The sequence below is a fragment of the Hirundo rustica genome, assembly GCF_015227805.2.
Source record: "Hirundo rustica isolate bHirRus1 chromosome W unlocalized genomic scaffold, bHirRus1.pri.v3 SUPER_W_unloc_1, whole genome shotgun sequence".
NCBI lineage: Eukaryota > Metazoa > Chordata > Aves > Passeriformes > Hirundinidae > Hirundo > Hirundo rustica.
This window is the reverse complement of record NW_026690191.1, coordinates 145,641-164,033: the sequence shown is the minus strand read 5'-3', so window position 1 is coordinate 164,033 and position 18,393 is coordinate 145,641. Positions and strand designations below refer to the sequence as shown.

The window sequence follows — 18,393 nt, the reverse complement described above, 5'->3', positions numbered from 1 at the left end:
TGCTGTGCCCCGCCCTGTTTGCCCACCCTGTTGGAAGTGCTCCCTGGAGCCATTTGAATATGCCAAAGTTGTGTCTCCTGCTGTCACCACTTACCATGCCTTCTGACTTCCTCAAGTCTACCCAAAGATAAAAAGAACCACCTTATCTGTTGATGCAGTGTTATTTTTCAGCATAAGAAATACCAAATGAATACAATTAATAACAATCTTGTCAAATTCACTTAAATGTTTTTCACAAGGGAGAATCAAATGGCTCCTTTATTTGAAGTGTAGCTCTGAAAAACAGTAAATGTTCCATTGTTGCAACTTCTTAAGTATTTATTTAGGACAGAAATCAAGAGTAAGATGTCAGTAAGATCTCTGAAAAGTTTTGAGTTGCCTCTAATATTTGTAGAAACAAAAATGCAGCCTGTATTTCCAGTGAGTTGTAGTCATTGCCTTAAAAAAATTAATAGCAGTTTCTGCTGTACAGTATACTGAGATGATGTAAATTATTGTCTAAAGAGACAGTAATTAGAAGTGTGTGTGTGTGGAGGGGACATCACAAGAATAGGAATCTCTGGTTGAAGGCACCTGAGAGATCTTCATAGGGTGTAGCCAGGTCTTCAGTACTAGTGATTGAATATGGTATCTAATCTGAAGAGGGGAAATTGAGTAGTGAAAAGATCTTGGGAATCAGGATGAGTCAAAACAGGGCTTCCCAAAATTGTGGATTTAATTGGCATAATGTGGAGTTGTTGCTGATGGTCAAGAAAAAGGGTAAGATAAACCTATTTCATACCCTGCTCTCCACACACAGAAGTTATAGGACTCTCATAGAACATACTAGGGAGAGAAAATAAGCATAATAGTCTATGCAAAGAAGTCATCAGTAAAGGCACACATTTTATATGAATTGAAGCTTTGCTAGAAGTATCCATTCTCCTTTTTATTTACAGGTCAGTATATTGCTTAATGATTCTTAATATTTCTTAAAATATATGATAGAAATTTGAGCTTCAGAATAAAGCTACTTTCTTGTTTAGTGGTATATCTTGAATAAAGCACATGGGGACTTGTATTTCAATTAGTTTTTGAGTGTTCTTAGAAGCATTGACCTATGATGACCTAAAACAGAATGACTAATAATAATCTCTGTCACTGCTTTCTGAAGATCAGTATTCCTCAGTAGATGAATGGGATTGGATAAATGTTTGCTTTGTTTAACAAGAGGAGGCTGGCCCTATTGGTTCAGGCAATAGGCTTGTTTCTTTTTTTTTTTTCCCCATACCAGTATTCCTTTTTAAGCCAAAAATTATAGCTCAGTTATAACTGAGACATTTAAAAGCTTCTCTGTTTTTCAAGGCTTTTTCTGGGCTAACAGTTATGGGGTGCTAGTTTAATTTGAGGAACAAAAAATGCCACGTGATTAATTGAAGACTCTTTTTAACAAAAAAGTTCTCTTTTAAAAATTTCCCTAGATGTACTCAAAGCCTGAAATGGGTGCATGTAGAAATAGAAATTCATATGTTAAAAAGAAAAAAAGAGTTGCGATAAGGCAGGGAAGGATAAAAAAATATTCTAAGACAATTAGTGGTATTTAGATAGCAATGAGTGGGGGAGGTTGGAATGAGTTTACCTGAAATTTAAAAAGAACCCCAAAAAAACAGAAGTTGAAAATTAACTGTTAGAATGAAAGTTAAGGAGCTGGTATGTTTTGATTATATATATATATATATATATATATATATATATTTGGTTACTTAAAAATGTATAGCTGAAATGACTAATGCCTATGCACTGAACATTAAGTCTTCATCACTGGACCTTATTAAGAATCTTTTTTCTGTAGTCGGCATTCTTTCATTGACTATTTTCTAATAGTTGATATTCTAAACCTGCAGGTACAATTTTTATGTAGTCTTTTTTGGTGGTGTGTTTTTTGTTTCATCTTCTCTGAAATGATCCCTTATCTACCTGCAGCAGACTGATACAATTCCTAGGAAATGCACTGCAACTATCTGAATTACATCTTGATCTAGGAATAATGTGCTTCCTGCCAATCTCACTTAGACTTTTTGTGAACACAGATATATGTACAAATACATATTAAAATTATGTAGGTTATATTTAGTGTGTTTTTATATAAACATGGAACAACATAACTGTTCAGTTTTTCTGAATTATTATTCTAGGATCAAGACAACCTTTAATCCAACAATCTCAACCTCCACCTTATTCATCACCTAGAGATGTTCCCCCAGACATATTGTTAGATTCTCCAGAAAGAAAGCAAAAGAAACAAAAGAAAATGAAGTTAGGCAAGGATGAAAAAGACCAGACTGAAAAAGCTGCAATGTATGATATCATTAGCTCTCCTTCCAAGGACTCCACTAAGCTTACATTAAGACTGTCTCGTGTAAGATCTTCGGATATGGACCAGCAGGATGATATGCTTTCTGGTTTGGAAAACAGCAGTGTGCCAGAGAGTGATATTCCTTTTAAGGTGCAGTACCCAGGACAGACTTCTAAAACACCCGTTACTCCACAGGATGTTAACCGCCCATTAAACACTGCTCAGTGTTTGCTGCAGCATGAACAGACAGCTTTCCTTCAGGCACAGCAAGTGCCTGTTTTACAACAGAACACTTCAGTTGCTGCAAAACAGCCTCAAACTCCTGTGGTACAGACACAGCAACAGGTTTCGCAACAAGGAGCTATAACGTCATATGATGAAGTAGAATTGGATGCATTGGCTGAAATTGAGCGGATAGAACGTGAATCAGCTATTGAAAGGGAGCGATTTTCAAAAGAAGTGCAAGATAAAGGTAAAAGGATTGTGTGTGTATATACACGATATATATTATAAAAGTATATATATATAATGCATATAGACCCCATATATAAACTTTCCTGTCATTGTCACATAGTACAATTCTGTTTACTCAGTGTAGGTGGTTCTATGACATTCATCACCATTCCTCTTAAAACAATCTCTCATATATACATTTTTTAAATATCTAGGATTCTTTATTTGGGATCTTAATGGATGGAAAGGGAAGGTCTTGTGTTTCAAAATTCTTTTTAAGCTACCCTTATTTTGAACCATGAGACTGAGTGAAATACAATTGATGTTTATAGTTTCTAAAATCTTGTCAGTACCATAAGTAAAAATTTGTAATAAGTTTTGGTAGTTAAAATATTAATTAACTATTTAAGAAAATTAACTAATTTAAGAAAATACAGAGAAGCTCTTTTATGCCATTTCTATTCATATCCCAATTTAAACCTTATGAGAAGGAGGTATTAGACTAAAATCATATATATTCTTTTAAAGGCACTGTAATGATTGGGTAATATATACTACTATATTGTCTTCAATGTTTGTTCAACTGGATATTCAACATTATGTAGGATTTCCAAGTTTGAGAGATCTACCATATATCTATATGGTCTCTAGCACAGAACCAGATAAGCCTATGAAATGTTTGCTCTTCGGTAGCTGTACTGGTTGTCTTAACTGATTACATTCCATCTATCAATCTATCCTCTTTGATTTTTTTCCTTTTATTTTTTTTTTTTTAATTTTTCTCTTTTTTCCTACTTTTTTTTTTTTTTTTTTTTTTTTTTTGTTGTTGTTGTTGTTGTTGTTAACTGGTTTGAAGGTCTTAGCCTTCAGAAATATGAAAAGTGGATGCAAACCCACATGTAAATCTTGAAGATGTGGTTTTTAAAGTAGATAGTGATAGATTAGCATAAGTATTTTTCAGAACTGTCCTCTGCATTCTGTTTAACTACTTCTAAAAAAAATTCTTTTATCGTAGAATGCTAATTTGTTAGATACTCCAAATAAAAATTTTCAGAGTGGAAAACAGCATAAATTCTGATTCTAGAAGTTCATAGGTAAAAATGGTCTATTTTGGACATATTTGCATGGAGGCAACTGAATTTACATACAGTTTGGATGTTTAACCAGCAGAGAGTGAACAAGTTTACTCCCTATTTAAAGATAATTTTTTTCCTGTTTTTAAAGATGCCTGAAGATAGAGTGAGAGAGTGTTTGTTGTGTTTGTATGTGTGTAAATGTTCTTGTTGCAGTTACTTAAAAGTATTAACTTTTTAGGTATTTCTCATTTGATAACTAAATCAAGTTTTGTTAGAAAATATTGTGAATATACAAAAAAAATGGGTGGTCACCTTAAAAGAAATCTCTGCTGCCTTTAATTTTGATTTAATTAAATTATGAAATTGGTTACTTTGCTTATATTTCTACTAATTTTAAGTTTATTTATGGAGAGCTTGTCATTTGTCTTCTACTACTTAAAAAGCTACTTTTATATTCCCATATTTTGAGTAGATTCTCCAGCACATTTTAGCTAAGAAGCATCTCAAAAAATGCACTGTATTTTTGATGATGCACAGCAATCTTCAAACACTTAGAGTGAGACTAAAACACTCTCTGTTTTGTTCTGGCTTTCAGGGGATATTGAGCTTGAGTTGTGAAGTTTGTTAACCGCAATTACATAACCATGGTCAGACTGATTTGTTTCTTTTGGGGAAAGAAGTGATTTTTATAGAATGTGATCTCACCTTTTCACCACTCTTCAATATCCATCTTACCAATTAAGGATTCCAACCTTATGCTTTCCTTCTACCTGTATCCTCTGGCAAGTCTCAGTTCTTGAGTTCCTGCAATTGCTGTGGATCAGGTGCAAATTGTTGCCTTATATTGAGACAAATGACCACCATTTATTCACTGGTAGTAAGTTGCCTCTATTCCAGACAGCAGTTCTTTTCACTTTAGTTGCTGAGGTTTCAGCTGTGAATTAATAATATTGAGTAAAAGGATTTTTAGCAGTCTTGGGACCGATTTCCTGAAAAATTCTTACCTTGGAGAAATATGATTCGTATTTTTTGGTAACACTTTTGCCATTGCTTGTAAGTTTGTACTATGTCTACAAGTTCATATGCCCAGGGATTGTTCTAGTTATAGTCATTTGGTTTGGTGTGACTGCAGGAAGAAGCTTCCTCTATTGTTCCTATGGGAATATGTTAGAAAAATATCCAGTAACTCCTAAATATGCCATTCATTTTTGTCAAGTTGTTTACTGTATTTATGCAAAAGCCTGGCATTTGTGCATTTTAGTACATCTACTGCAACTTCAGATCACATTATGTCAAGCAAAGAGCGTGCTTGTAGCATGCACTCAGTCTAATTAGAACAGGAATGTATAGTGCTAGCTGATGATGTACATAGCAAGTGTCCCTCTAAAGATCTTACTCTAGGTGCTAGCACATGGTAAAATCTGCATGAAAGCATATGCTTTTGAAAGCATTGCTGCTTTTGTAATTGAGGCATGGGAATACATATTACAGTCACACTACACTTTCTGTGTAGGCATGTGTTGTTGTCTTCCAAAAATTACTTTGAGTAGAATTGTACTCACAAGTTTTGATAGAAGATTAGTGATCTCTTGGGTCATTTTTTTTTAGAATTGTAGAACCATAGAATGTCCTGAGTTGGCAGGGACCCACAGTGATCATTGAGTCCAACTCCTGGCCCCACACAAGACACCCCAATGATTCTACCATGTGCCTGAGAATATTGTCCAAGGGCTTCTTGAACTCTGTCAGGCTTGGTGCCATCACCACTTCCCTGGGGAATCTGTTTCAGTGCCTGACCACCCTCTGTGTGAAGAACCTTTTCCTGATATCCAACCTAAACCTTCCCTGATAAACCTCCAGCTGTTCCCTCGGGTCCTGTCACTGGTCACCAGAGATCAGTGCCTGCCCCTCCTCTTCCCCTTTTGAGGAAGTTGTAGACAGTGATGAGGTCTGACCTCAGTCTCCTCTTCTCCAGGCTGAACAAGCCAAGTGACCGTAGCTGCTCCTCGTATGGCTGACATGAAATCTCTGCAGTACTATGCTTCATCAGAGGTTTTCAGATGCTTCTTTTTTAACAGTAAGACTTTGCATGGATATGACATGTTCTTTCTGAGGTTGGGAACCATTAGTGTGGTGGAACTGTTTATTCCAGAGGAGAGGCAGAGATATTTCTTTTGGGAGGTTCTTGCTAAAATTTATACAACTATTACACTTGCCTAAGGCAATGCTAAGGTTTAGTGGTTTTTTTTAATGCTGAGATGTTTTTATAATGTTTTGTAGAGGTGGGAAATGGAGATTGCAATCCTTTGGAAGTGATAGTACTTTCAGTAATAAATTCCTAATTCTAACAAAACCGTTAAAATATTTAGCTCCCACCAAAGTCTCTCAAAGTAGGGAGACAGTCTCCATTCCAGAGGTGAAACTAATACAGGGCTTTTCAAAAATGCTGACATTTAAAAAGCAGCGTATTTTTCTGGAACCTTATTCTTATGCCTTTGATTTCTGAAAAAGGAATTCTTAGTGCAAAAATCACTAATGCAAAATCTCTCAGATTTGATCTAATGTCTATCAGATATGCATAAGGAGAGATTTTAGAATATAGTCCTTTTGCCTCCATATCTGAGTGCTTTTCAGAGCTGTGTTTTTATTTTATCCTTTTGATCTATTTGGATTTTGGATTAAGTGATTCACATGTTTTTTTCATCATTATAGAGGGGTGTAAAATTTGAAGATTTGGTTTTGTCCTTGTCCTCTGTGTAAAAGGACAAGAATCTATCTCTTCCTGCTTTTTCCATCAACGAAGTCTCTCTGTATTGATTAATCTTGCAAGTAATTTGTCTGTCTGTTAATTAAAGGAATGATTGAAGAGTTTGGAGATCAAGGCACTTAGCACTGAAAGTTAGTCTAATGCATCTATTATGTTTAATAGCTTCAGAACAAATGAGTCCATGAAACATGATAAGACTCAGGTTTTCAATTACCATTGCCTCCCCTCACAGTGGCCTCTATACCCTCATCAGATACAAGTTGTTAATCAATGCTAGGTCTTCTTTTTTGAAAGGATGTGAATTATCACAGATAGATCCTTGTATTGTTTATCAAGACTCATATTATTTGAGTTAAAAACAGCTGTTCAGAAGGATTAATACAGAAAGGGATTCTTTTTCCACAAGTCGACAAAAAGTAAACCATCTTCTGCCTAGGTACATGAGGATACTGTTGAGGAATACCGCTACTGCTGATAGCTCGATGTGCAGCTGCAGTGGGAGATGCAGATTGTGCTCTGGGTAGTGGGAAATGGCTGGAGCCCCAGGCAGCGAACCATGAACTGGTGCCAACCCTTTGCCTAACAAAGGGCATGAGGACCTGCAGAGCCAGCCAGGTGACCCGCCACTCAGAGACTCAGCAGGAGCAGATGACTCAGCAGGAAGACCCCAGACTATCAGGGGCACAGACTGTGAGGGTACCAAAGCCCAGTGATTCTTTTGTTGGGATCCCTTCCCAGAGGCTCCAGCTCAGCTGCTATGATGTCACTACAACATGATTCAATTACTCAAAGGAACCAGGTGTCTGGGACTCTGCTGCGGGAAGCCTGGGGCTGAGCTGGTGAGGGAAACTTGTCTGACTGGGTGTGGTGTGGTAGGGAGTCAAACGGGGCACCCATTGATTAACTGGAGTTGCCTGCTATGAAGGGACTTTAGTCCCAGCAGTGACAGGTGTGAATGTGACTCCCAGAGTGGCTCCTGAATGGTCAGACAGGAAAGTTATCTTAACAATACATTTCTAAAGAAATTAGAAATAATGAAGCTTCATGCACACTTTCTTCTAATCACTGTCAGTAGTAACATTTTTGTTTATAATCAAGTAATTCAAAACTAGTCAGTCACTTTCAGTCTAAACCTTTCCCAGAACATTACATTAAGTTGTTCTTGTTAATTAAGATTTAGATCTATTACTTCATTAATTTCAAGGTTTCTACATCAAGATCTTTCATGCTTTTCCAAAACTCTCAAATACTTTGAATCAAAAATATTTAAGATAATTATGTGTAGCAGCATGAGAGTGATGTCTGGGTCCTAGAGAGCAACCGGCATCTCTGAGCCCCAGGTGCGCTGCTACAATATATCTGACGACTAAGTGAAGGGATGGGCTTCTCGTTTGAAGATATGAAAGCTGTTTATTCAGGAACACAGGCAGGAATAGCGAAGGGGTCCAGGGACACAGGATAGAGGTTCAGGGATGCAACAGCCTTGAATAAAATCCAGGGATGTGAGTGAGGAGGGGGCCAAGGGCACAGGGTTATAAACAAGACAACTAGGGCAGGTCTGAGGTCAGGGTCCAATAGGAATAGGAAAAAGTGGTGCAAAGGAGTAAATATGAACTGGGGGGACTAATTGGGGTTACAGGGGTGGAACACTGCGGCAAAATTAACCCAGTGGGGTTCAAGGGAAGGAAGAACATTCTAGGGTGGGTGCATATATGGTGAACAGGGCTGAACAGGGTGACATAAACTTAACAAACTAATGAAACAACAAAACCTAAGAAATATTAACATTTGGCTGCAAAGCCCATGGGAGGAAGGTTTTCCTTGCCATGATCTAAAAGGGTATCTTTCCCCATTTGCCTCAGTCCCTCCAGGTTTGGGGAGCAGCTATCTTGGGGATAAGCCCCTGGGCCTCCACATTGATGTTAAAAGGAGCTCTGCGTCTTCTAGAAAGAGGAAAAGGGAAGATAATCTTGAAAATTACGTGAAAAAACAGAAAGCAACCCATCTCTTTTTCAGAGATTCTTTTCCAAATTGTTTTAGTTTTTTATTTGGATTTGCTAAATTTTAATTTGAGCTCTTTCATACATAGTATTGTGCGTTCATTGTTAGATTTTAGGCTACTTCAAAGACTTTTATACGATGCAGCTGTTTTAGCAGATTAAGGAGTTCTACTTTTACTTGTAAAAGGCACTGTTTTCTGGTGTTTGCAAGAAAAATCATGAAATCATTAATCACTTACCATTTAATTGTGAGGCTAATATATATTTTTTTAAACTTAAAAGGATTAGAAGCATTTTTTAAATGAGACAAACTTACTCATTTCTTTGGGGTTTTTTCCCCTATATATTTTACCTCCTAGGATCCATTTTACCTACTTTGGAATCTTACTGTAGATTCTTTGAATTAGGGAGAAGTGAAGCTGTAATAACTTTATTTCAAATAATTGGATCAGTTAGGGGGCCTTTGGATGCCTGCTGTGGGCCCTTCTCTTTTTAGTTCATTCTAACCCCATAGCAGCAGACACACCTATCCCATGAGTGTGAATCTGCCGGAGCAAAACTCAAAACTACATTTATAGGTAAGTAAACTTTTTCTCTTACCTTTAAAGTTCTTATTCAGCTCCTTTCCCTTTCTCCCCATTACCCATCTCCCCCCAAAGGTCCCACAAAGAAGAGATAGAACACTATCAAGAATTAAGTTTGTTTACATTTTATGTAGCCAATGAATGAAATGACAGAACATGTAATTATAGCCAGTATATTACCATTCATTTTCAAAAATATGTTATAGGGGGGTTATTTACTTTAAAATAGAGATATGAGTGTAGTCATTTGTATAGTAATTTTGCTGAAAATTACAGTTAATACCAGAACATGAATGAGACAGTGTAAAATACGAATGATTGTCTCTGTGTAGTAGGACAGTGTGAGAATTTGGTATCATGTATTTTGTGTATACAAACTTCCATTAGGTCTGTATTTTGTGGTGTTATGTACTAGATCAAACTGGCACCCAGTGTAGCTTTCCCAAGAAAAAGCAGATTTGCAAAATCCAGTTCCTATAGATGAAAGACTTTTTTTTTGTTTTATGTTCAGATTGTAATAAATCGCCAAGCCAAATTCAGTAAATCAAAATTTAGAATTTTATTTTGAGACTTAAACCCAGTCTCTGGTAGCCACAATTAAAAGGGACAACGTCGAATCCCGGGATTTCGGCACTGGGTGAACACGGTAACCGACTCTGTCAGCCTGTTACCCCCTCTGTTCACAAATTGGGTCCAATACCGCTGGTTTTTATACAGTCTTCCGCTAAGAGTGGACCGAGACCGTAAGACTCTTGCTTCGTGGTAGCTTTATTAGATATTCATGTTCATGTCCGGGGTCCGTTGAATGGATTCTCAAAGCAGAACAATGTCATGATTGCCATGTCCGGAGAAGGTTTGGAAATGTTAACATCGGGCCGGAACAGATAAGATATCGATCTGATTTAATCATTCGGTCGTCAGGGCACCCATCTCCCTTTTCCGTCCTTTTGTGCCTTTCTGTAGGATTGTTCCAAAGCGGTTCCCGGCAGGAATTCCTCGTGTCCCTCCATGCAGTTTTAGTCTCAGTTAACCCTATACACACCTTTAGGTTTACTGATCTTAAACCAAACTTAAAGTAGATCAATTTTACATGGTATATTATTCCATTTTACAGTGAATCAATTACATACCATATTGCTTAACACGAATTAACTTTAGGACATATATCACAATATGTTTTATGAAAAGTAAAGGGAAGAAATTTCTCTTCTGTCTAGAGAAATTGCCATGAAGTGTTGCAGTGTTTCCAACTACAAAAGGAAGAGTGTTTTGAAGTTTCATTATGATTTTTTTTTTTTTTTTGGTAGTTGGAAAAACAAAACAAAAATTGCTTTCTTTTGTATTTTTAAGAATGTAATACTAAAAAGCACATTTTTTTGAAAAGAAAAGGCATATTTTTAATGGTGTTTACTTTCTTTTGGTGGTCTTGTGTAACATGAAAGAGAATTCCCACATTTATCCAGGTTGTGGTTTATATAGGGTAGTGCAAAAACCTGCTCTTGTAAGAACAAGAATAGTTTATTGAAAGGCCTCCAGGATCCACCTTGGGCAAGACAGGAGCCTAACCAAAGCTGCACCCAGGGTGGTCACAGAAGAAAGATGGCATCGGGGTCACAAGATCTTACATTTTTATAAGTTTTGGACCATTTGCATATTGGGGTTTGTCTTGGTTTGAAAAGACAGGTATCTGCTAGGGAGAGGCAGGCCTCTCTAGGAATGGGGAATTTTAATCCTTCTCTCCGTGTTATTATAATTTGGAAGATTAAAAAATAAATTTTCAGTCAGAGCTATGGGGAAAGGAATAACAGTCCTTTACTAGTAAATATAACAGGACAGACAAACAACAACAGCAATTATAATAATAATAAAACAGAACTAAGAACCCTGAGGGGCTTTGTCTCACAAGTCTCGGGCAGTCTGATTTTTCGGGACCCTGAGAGCACTAAACTGAAACGGTGGAAACTCGGGGCTGATGGCTGGAAACGGTGGGTTGTCCCCGCAGGCAGGGGGGTGTCCCGGCAGGTGAAGTGAGCAGTGCTGGAGAAGCTGTGGCGGCTGGACCCAGGCTGACCTAAAATCCAGCAGGGCAGGTGAAAAAAACTCCGAATTCCTGGGCGCTCCAACAGATGATAGAATTCTCAGGACCGAACCCCTCCGTTAACTGTGGAATCCATGCAGCTACTAGTCGCTCGACCGTCCTCCCCGGAAAAAACTGCGAGCCGGAAAAGCACCCCCACCCTCAGCTCCCGGGAGCCTTTTTCCTCCTCCTAAACTAAGTGATCCACACCTTTTGTCCGGGTTAAGCACCCTTTAACTATCAGTATTTAGTCTCCTAGCAACTTATGGGGGGGAAAAATGCCAAAGGAAAACTTAACCCCCAACAGGGTTTAATTGTCCAATTACAGCTTCAGGTTGTGAGGTCCCATCCTTCTTGTTCCTCCCTTCAGTCCACCGTTGTTTGTGTTTTTGGACTGAAAGCTGTCCTTGGTCTCCAGCAGGAAAAGAATTTGTTTTGTCTACCTACTCTGTGAAGAGAGCTTACTGGCACTTAATATGAGGCTCAGAGCTACATCCCTAGGCAGCACAGAATCTGAAAATATGAAAGCTAAAGCTTAAGGCATCACAACCTAGCAAAGGTGTTCAGGGTGCCAGAAGCAGCTATGCTTTGGTGCCAGTTACTTATGAGGCAGCTCAAACACCTTCATAAGCTGCAGGAAACTTTTTCTGGGTTGGGGTATAGCTGGTCTCAGATCCTTTATATCCCTGACTCCAGAACCTGAGTGGTTGTCCTCGAGTCTCCCCAGGTCCCTTCTGCCAGAGGCTCCAGGAAGTACCATTCTCCCTGGCTGCAGTGTAGAGCACTTTCTTCACATCCTGCCCTGTTCTGACTGGCCCAAGGGCTACTGCATGGGCAATTTCCTGCTTAATTTGTTTGAATGCTTGTTGTTGTTCGGGGCCCCACTCGAAATCATTGCTCTTTCCTGTCACTGTCTTGGTTTGGAGACAAATTCTAGGAGAAGAACACTCTAAAATGAGTGTTTTTCTCTAAAGAGAGAGGGCTTCAATAACTCCCTTTTCTTCTGCCAGTGAGAGAAATGGATACCAGGGGAGGAAAATGAAAAACAAAGGAAAACTTTATTAACAAAGCAAGATACCCACAAAGCACAGGAAAAAAGAAAATTGAACCTTACACCCCACTCACACCTCACCACATGGCTGAGAGGCAAAGATGGTGACTGACCGTCTTTGTCTCTGTAAGGGGAGGAAAACAAAGTTCACAAAGCGGCTAGGAACCTGTTGGATTTCTGGCATGGGTCTTCTTCTCACTGCCAGCAAAGTTGGTGGAGTTTAATGTCCCTTCTTTCTCTGGCTCAGTGTTTCCAGGGTTTGGACCAGCCAGAGTCGCCCGGCAGGCTCCCCGGACCAGAGAGAAAAAAAATAACAAAAAAAACCCCTGTCAAACAGATTTGCTGGTGAAAAGCTTCCAGGCCAGGGGAAGGAAAAAAAAACCCCAGAAGCTTCTTGCCTAAGTTGGTGAAAATTAATTCAGCAAAAAAAGGCAATGAAATAACAATCCGTGTAGCTGCCAACCTTGCTGGAGAGAGAGAGATTGAACAGAGCCCCGTCAGCAGGAGCCCAAGGCTCCCCACCCCCCAATCCATCTTAAAGCTACAGTAGTTGTTTTCTGAGCATAAAGCAGACAGAGAATAAAACACCATCATAAAATCACCCCAAGACAGTCACAAGATAAAGAGGGTTTACAATCGTGCCATACTCCAGGATATGCATCCTCCAAAAGCCCACGACTCCCAGAAAAGATGGAGTTTTCTTCTTGTTGGTAGATAGGGACATAGTGGTGATTTTGTTGATTACCTCTGTCGGGATCTGGCAATGTCCATCTTGTCACATGATTCCTAGAAAATGAATTTCTTGAGCAGGTCCCTTTAACCTTACTTTGCCTAATGGCAAAACTAGCTTTCAGCAGAATTTGGATAATCTCTCCTTTCTCGAAGACTTCTCCTGCTGTGTTCCCCCATATGATAATGTAATCTATATTCTGTAGATGTTCCAGAGCCTTGCCCTTTTCCAATGCAGTCTGGATCAGCCCATGGCAGATGGTGGGACTGTGCTTCCACCCCTGGAGCAGCCAGTTCCAGGTGTACTGCACACCCCTCCAGGAGAAGGCAAACTGGGCCCTGCACTCTGCTGCCAAAGGAATGAAGAAGAAGGCATTGGCAATATCAATGGCTGTGTACCACTTTGCTGCCTTGGACTCCAGCTTGTACTGAAGATCCAGCATGTCCAGCACAGCAACACTTAATGGTGGTGTGACTTCATTCAGGCCACGGTAATCCACCGTCAGTCTCCATTCTCTATTGGACTTACACGCTGGCCATATAGGGCTGTTGAAAGGTGAACGAGCCTTGCTGACCACCCCATGGCTCTCCAGTTCACAAATCATCTTATGAATGGGAATCACAGAGTCTCTGTCAGCGCGGTATTGCCAACAGTGCAAGGTTGCTGTGGCAATTGGTACTTGTTGTTCTTCCACTTTCAGCAGTCCCACAGCAGAGGGGTTATCTGAGAGACCAGGCAGGGTATTCAGTTATCTGATTTCTTTTCTCTCTAGAGCAGCTATCCTATGTTGTTGTCGTCGAGATGGCCACAGCACTCAAGAGTGCTCCTTAAAAAATTTCAGGAGACCTCAAGCATCAATACCTTGTTATCAAAAAGTCTTTAATACCTTTTCTATGTTGCAGTCCCATGAGTAGCTCCACACAGCTCTGGCTCTTTCTCTCCTTCTTCTACCTTCCTTCTGCATTTCCAGCTCACTCCTTCCTGTCCCTAGCATGGCCACCTTACCCTGTCTGTCCCTCACACGGCATCTTACCCTTTCTGTCCCTTGCACCATCTCCTGTCTCTTCCTCCTCACAGCACAGTCAGCAGACTCCAACTGACTCCTCTCCCACCTAATTCACTCTTTTATCACACCCATAGCTGTGAGGGCAAGGCTGTTCCCATTATTTGATAATTAACACAGCTGCAATATATGGGGGGCAAGATTGTCTTTAGCACTATCTCTATCTGTCTCCCCACAATCCTAAAAGCCCAACAATGTCCTTTTGGGTCTTTGAAATACCCACTCCTGAGATAGTCTATGTCGAGGATGCATGGAGCCTCTGGCCCAGTCACAATGGGTTTTTTCTGCCACTTGTTCCCAGTTAAACTCACTTCAGCTTCCAGTATGGCCAGCTGCTGGGATCTTCTGTCACCCCAGAAACAGAAATGGATTCCACTTCCACATACCTTGATGACATCAGGGTACATTGAGCGCCAGTGTCAACCAAAGCCATATATTTTTGTGGGTCAGATGTGCCAGGCCATCGGATCCACACAGTCCAATAGATCTGATTGTCCCTTTCCTCTACTTGGCTAGAGGCAGGGCCCCTCTAATCCTGGTCATGGTATACATTGCTCTTCTCCTGTAAACATGTTCCTGAGGTCTCTTCAAGAGACTAGGTCATATTATTGTTCCTATACCATCTGGAGTTCTGTCCACAAGAGACTGGAACAGCGTTGACACTAGATGAGCTTCTTGTGGTAGATGTTTCCCTTTTCAATTTATGTACTCAGGCTGCTAAGGAGGAGGTGGGTTTTCTATCCCACTTCCTCATGTCTTCTCCATGCTCCTGAAGGAAAAACCAGAGGTTACCTTGTGGAGTGTATCCTCTCTCCTTGGCTGGGGGATGTCTGCTCCTAATGGCAGGGACTCTTGTTGGTTCTGATGAGATGTGGTAAATTTCTACCTTCGTTTCTCAGTTTCTGATGACCCTCTTCAATCAAACTCCGGACTTGCTCAGCCAGCTTTGTTTCCACGGACGAGACATGGGTGCATAACAGGGTTGTAACAGTTTCCTTGTAAACTCTCAGTTTGTTGACCAATGTGCCTACCTTGTCCTCTCCTTCCCTCCATTGCAGCATCGCTAGGTAACAGGATTATATCTGGTCCAAGCTGTGCTAATCTCAACTACATTTGTGATATGCACTGGATACCATCTGGGCTCTGAGGGACTCTCTCATCTTCTGAAAAAAATTATCTCCAGCACAGCTAATTCCCTTAGGCATTAGATACCTTGTTCCATTGTGCTCCATTTTCTTTGATGCACCTGGAGGTCTTCTTTACAAAGGTATCTGTCCCTTACACTTGCCAGCAGTTGCCACCAGAGACTGAGAGTTTCCTGGGTTCTCCCAATCCCCTGGTCAATGACCACATCCCAGGACAGGGATCCCAGTTGTCTGGCCTCACTTCTGTCCAGAATGGTGTCATTAGCTGCAGTGTCCCAGATGTGGAGCAGCCAGGTCAGGATGGACTTGTTTGCTGGGCAGGTGAACTGCCTCTGCAGGTCACACAGCTCACCCAGGGATAGAGACCCAGTGAGGATTTCTGGCTTCATCTCTCCTGTTGGGTATGAAGGTCCAGTCGCTTCATCATCGCTATGCAGACTGATTTACTCTTCGATTTCTTTTTCTGAATGGGAGCAACTGCTACCGGCTTAGGCTGTCCTTTTGGCTTAGTGGTGGTTCATGTAGACATGGTGCCTATTGCTTTGCTTCTTTTCTCCTTCTCTTCCTGAAGATGCTGTACCATACCAAGCACTGCCCTGACACCAAGCAAGGTATACACAGTGCAGGCCATAAAGAGAAAACAAAGCAAAACTAACACCAAGATTATGCTGTCCTTGATATCCAGAAGGAACTCAATATTTTCAAAAAGTGCTGTCTGGCCTGAAAGGCTGGGAGAAACCATTCTCTACTCTTCCCCCTTGGGGCTGGGTGTGATTGTTGAGGAGGCCCCAGATGTAGCAGCCCAGCCTAGGACAGGCAAACAAAACTAAGTATATATTATGAATGATGTTCATTGCCTCAGAGGTTATCATGCAATAGACATAATAAACCAATAAAGCAATTTTTGTACCATTCCCTGGTCTCAAATGGAGCATCATGGCCGGCAAATAGTACCCCATGTGTGGGAAGATATAGAGAGCAAGGTACAATACCTATGTAAACACATTGAGCATCATGGTGATTAGGTTTCTGTTAATACAAAATTGTAATTCTGACTTCTCTCAGGACCGCCACATGTTGGGTGCCAAAATATGTGTTAGTTTGAAAACAAACCAGTGGGAGACTCTAAGTTAGAACTATAATTTAATAGGAAAATTAAAATAAAGGCAGGAAACACTGTCTTAAACTGACAGTCAAGATACAACGTGACACCCTGTTGGTCAGGGTGGTGGTAGCAGTACAATTAAATGCTGGCTGCAGTCCTGTTGAAGTGATAGATGTGGTTCTGTTGAAGTGGTGATCCTGTAGAAGGGTCTGGTGTTCCTCTGCATGTCCAGTGGTGGTTAAGTAGCTCTTGTGTTCTGGGAGTCCAGTAGATAAAGCTGCCTGTGGTGTTCCAAACCTCAGATTATATCCAGGTAGGAATGCTTGATTCCTCCCCCTGGGCGGAAGATGATCCGTAAGTTGGAGAGCCAAGGGGTGGTCAGCAAGGCCCACTCACCCTTCAACAGTCCAATTTGGCCTGTGCACAAATCTGAAGGAGAATGGAGATTGACTGTGGACTATCATGCCTTGAATGAAGTGACTCCACCATTGAGCACTGCTGTGTTAGACATGTTGGAGCTCCAGTATGAGCTGGAGGCCAAGGCAGTGAAATGGTATGCCACTATTGACATTGCCGATGCATTTTTCTCCATTCCTCTGACGGCAGAGTGCAGGCCCCAGTAAACATAGATTTGTTATTTAGGCATATGGTTATGTGTTATTTGTTGAAAATTCCTAGTCTCGACTGTTAGCTTAAATAAATTAAGCTCATATTTAGCCTCTGGCTGACTTGTCTTTGATGTTCAAAAATGGAAGGCTTGACAATAAGTAATAACTGCTTAGGACTGGTATATTTGGGATAAATTTATTCACCACTGATTTAAATAATGCAAATAATTGGTATTTTAAATGAGTGGAGGCATATTCCAATAATCTCTGAAGAGTGTTAGAGCTTTAAGATATTACACTCTTAGTTATGCAAAAATTTATACTGGAGTCATCAAAATGGTTCACACAAAATTCAGCATTAGAGGTTCAATCTTTGTGATTCTGAAGAGGAGTACATTCACATTTATCCATCCTAGATATGAAGTGTCTAACTGAATTCCTTACAAGGTGTAAATGGGAAAGTGGTAATTTATGTTGTGTCTTCAAGATAAATCAGAAATCTCTGGATTTTAAAGTTTACCAAACAATATTAATAGAACAGAGTGTTACCATTCTGCTAAAACAAAGCTCAGAAACCATGCATGTGGTTCTTATTTAGACTTATTACCTTTTCACAAGTATTTACAAAACACCCATTTCCATCTGCTAGGACATGCATTTCTAGAGGTCTTTAGGCTATCATCCTATTGTACTCATTTGTTGAAAAAGTTTAACCTGAGACAATCATCAGGTTTGCAAAAAAGCAGTAACATTGGAGACTTCAGAACTAGTGGTGTTCTGGCTGCTGCTTTGGAAAGATTTCAGATTAAATGGAAGAATGCAGATACTTCTTTAATACAGCTCCCCTCATCCAGCTACTGTGCCTAATACTTGCTCAGCTTCCAAGTATATCCATTTTCAGCATGGATATGCTGCAAATCACAATTGACTTGCAGTTTCATCAGAAATATATTCAAAGGTATCTGGTTATTCCAGTGCAATGTGTTTTTGCACAGAGGTTCTGCAGTAATTAATTTCTAAATCTGAAAGTACTCATTGTTTTGACATGCAGATATTTCCAAAGATGAAGGCCACAACCTGTCTCCAGGAATACTGTTCATAACAGGACAGGTGAGACACAACTGCTTGGAAATCCATTTCAAACTTGTGGTTCCTGTAATATTTTGTTTCTTGCACCACAGTGATCCATTTAATTTGACAGAACATCTCTGCTATTTTTTAGACTAAGATAGTTTATCATCTTGCTCTGATTACCAAGGTACTGCCTCTTGGTGAGCATGTTGCAATGTAAAGAGAATGTCCATGCAAATTTGCCAAAACAAACCAATGCACACATAGGAGAACAACTGGGATCAGACTCTACTCTGAACAGTCATAAATTTGTTCAAGTAATTGAACA

General features: G+C 40.0%; 1 protein-coding gene across 4 annotated transcripts in view; it reads left to right on the top strand.

Moving 5' to 3' along the window:
* LOC120747602 (nipped-B-like protein) overlaps positions 1-18,393 on the top strand; it is a 196,730-nt gene that overhangs the window by 95,692 nt on the left and 82,645 nt on the right. For 2 of the 4 annotated variants that reach the window (XM_040053616.2, XM_040053618.2), the window contains exon 9: positions 2,175-2,807. The exons of 1 other annotated variant lie outside the window; for it this stretch is intronic. In XM_040053616.2, coding sequence (XP_039909550.1) covers positions 2,175-2,807 — 633 coding nt within the window. Of the gene's footprint in view, positions 1-2,174; positions 2,808-5,839; positions 5,942-18,393 lie in introns of those variants that run through there. One more of the 4 variants, XM_058424290.1, reaches the window with a different exon arrangement.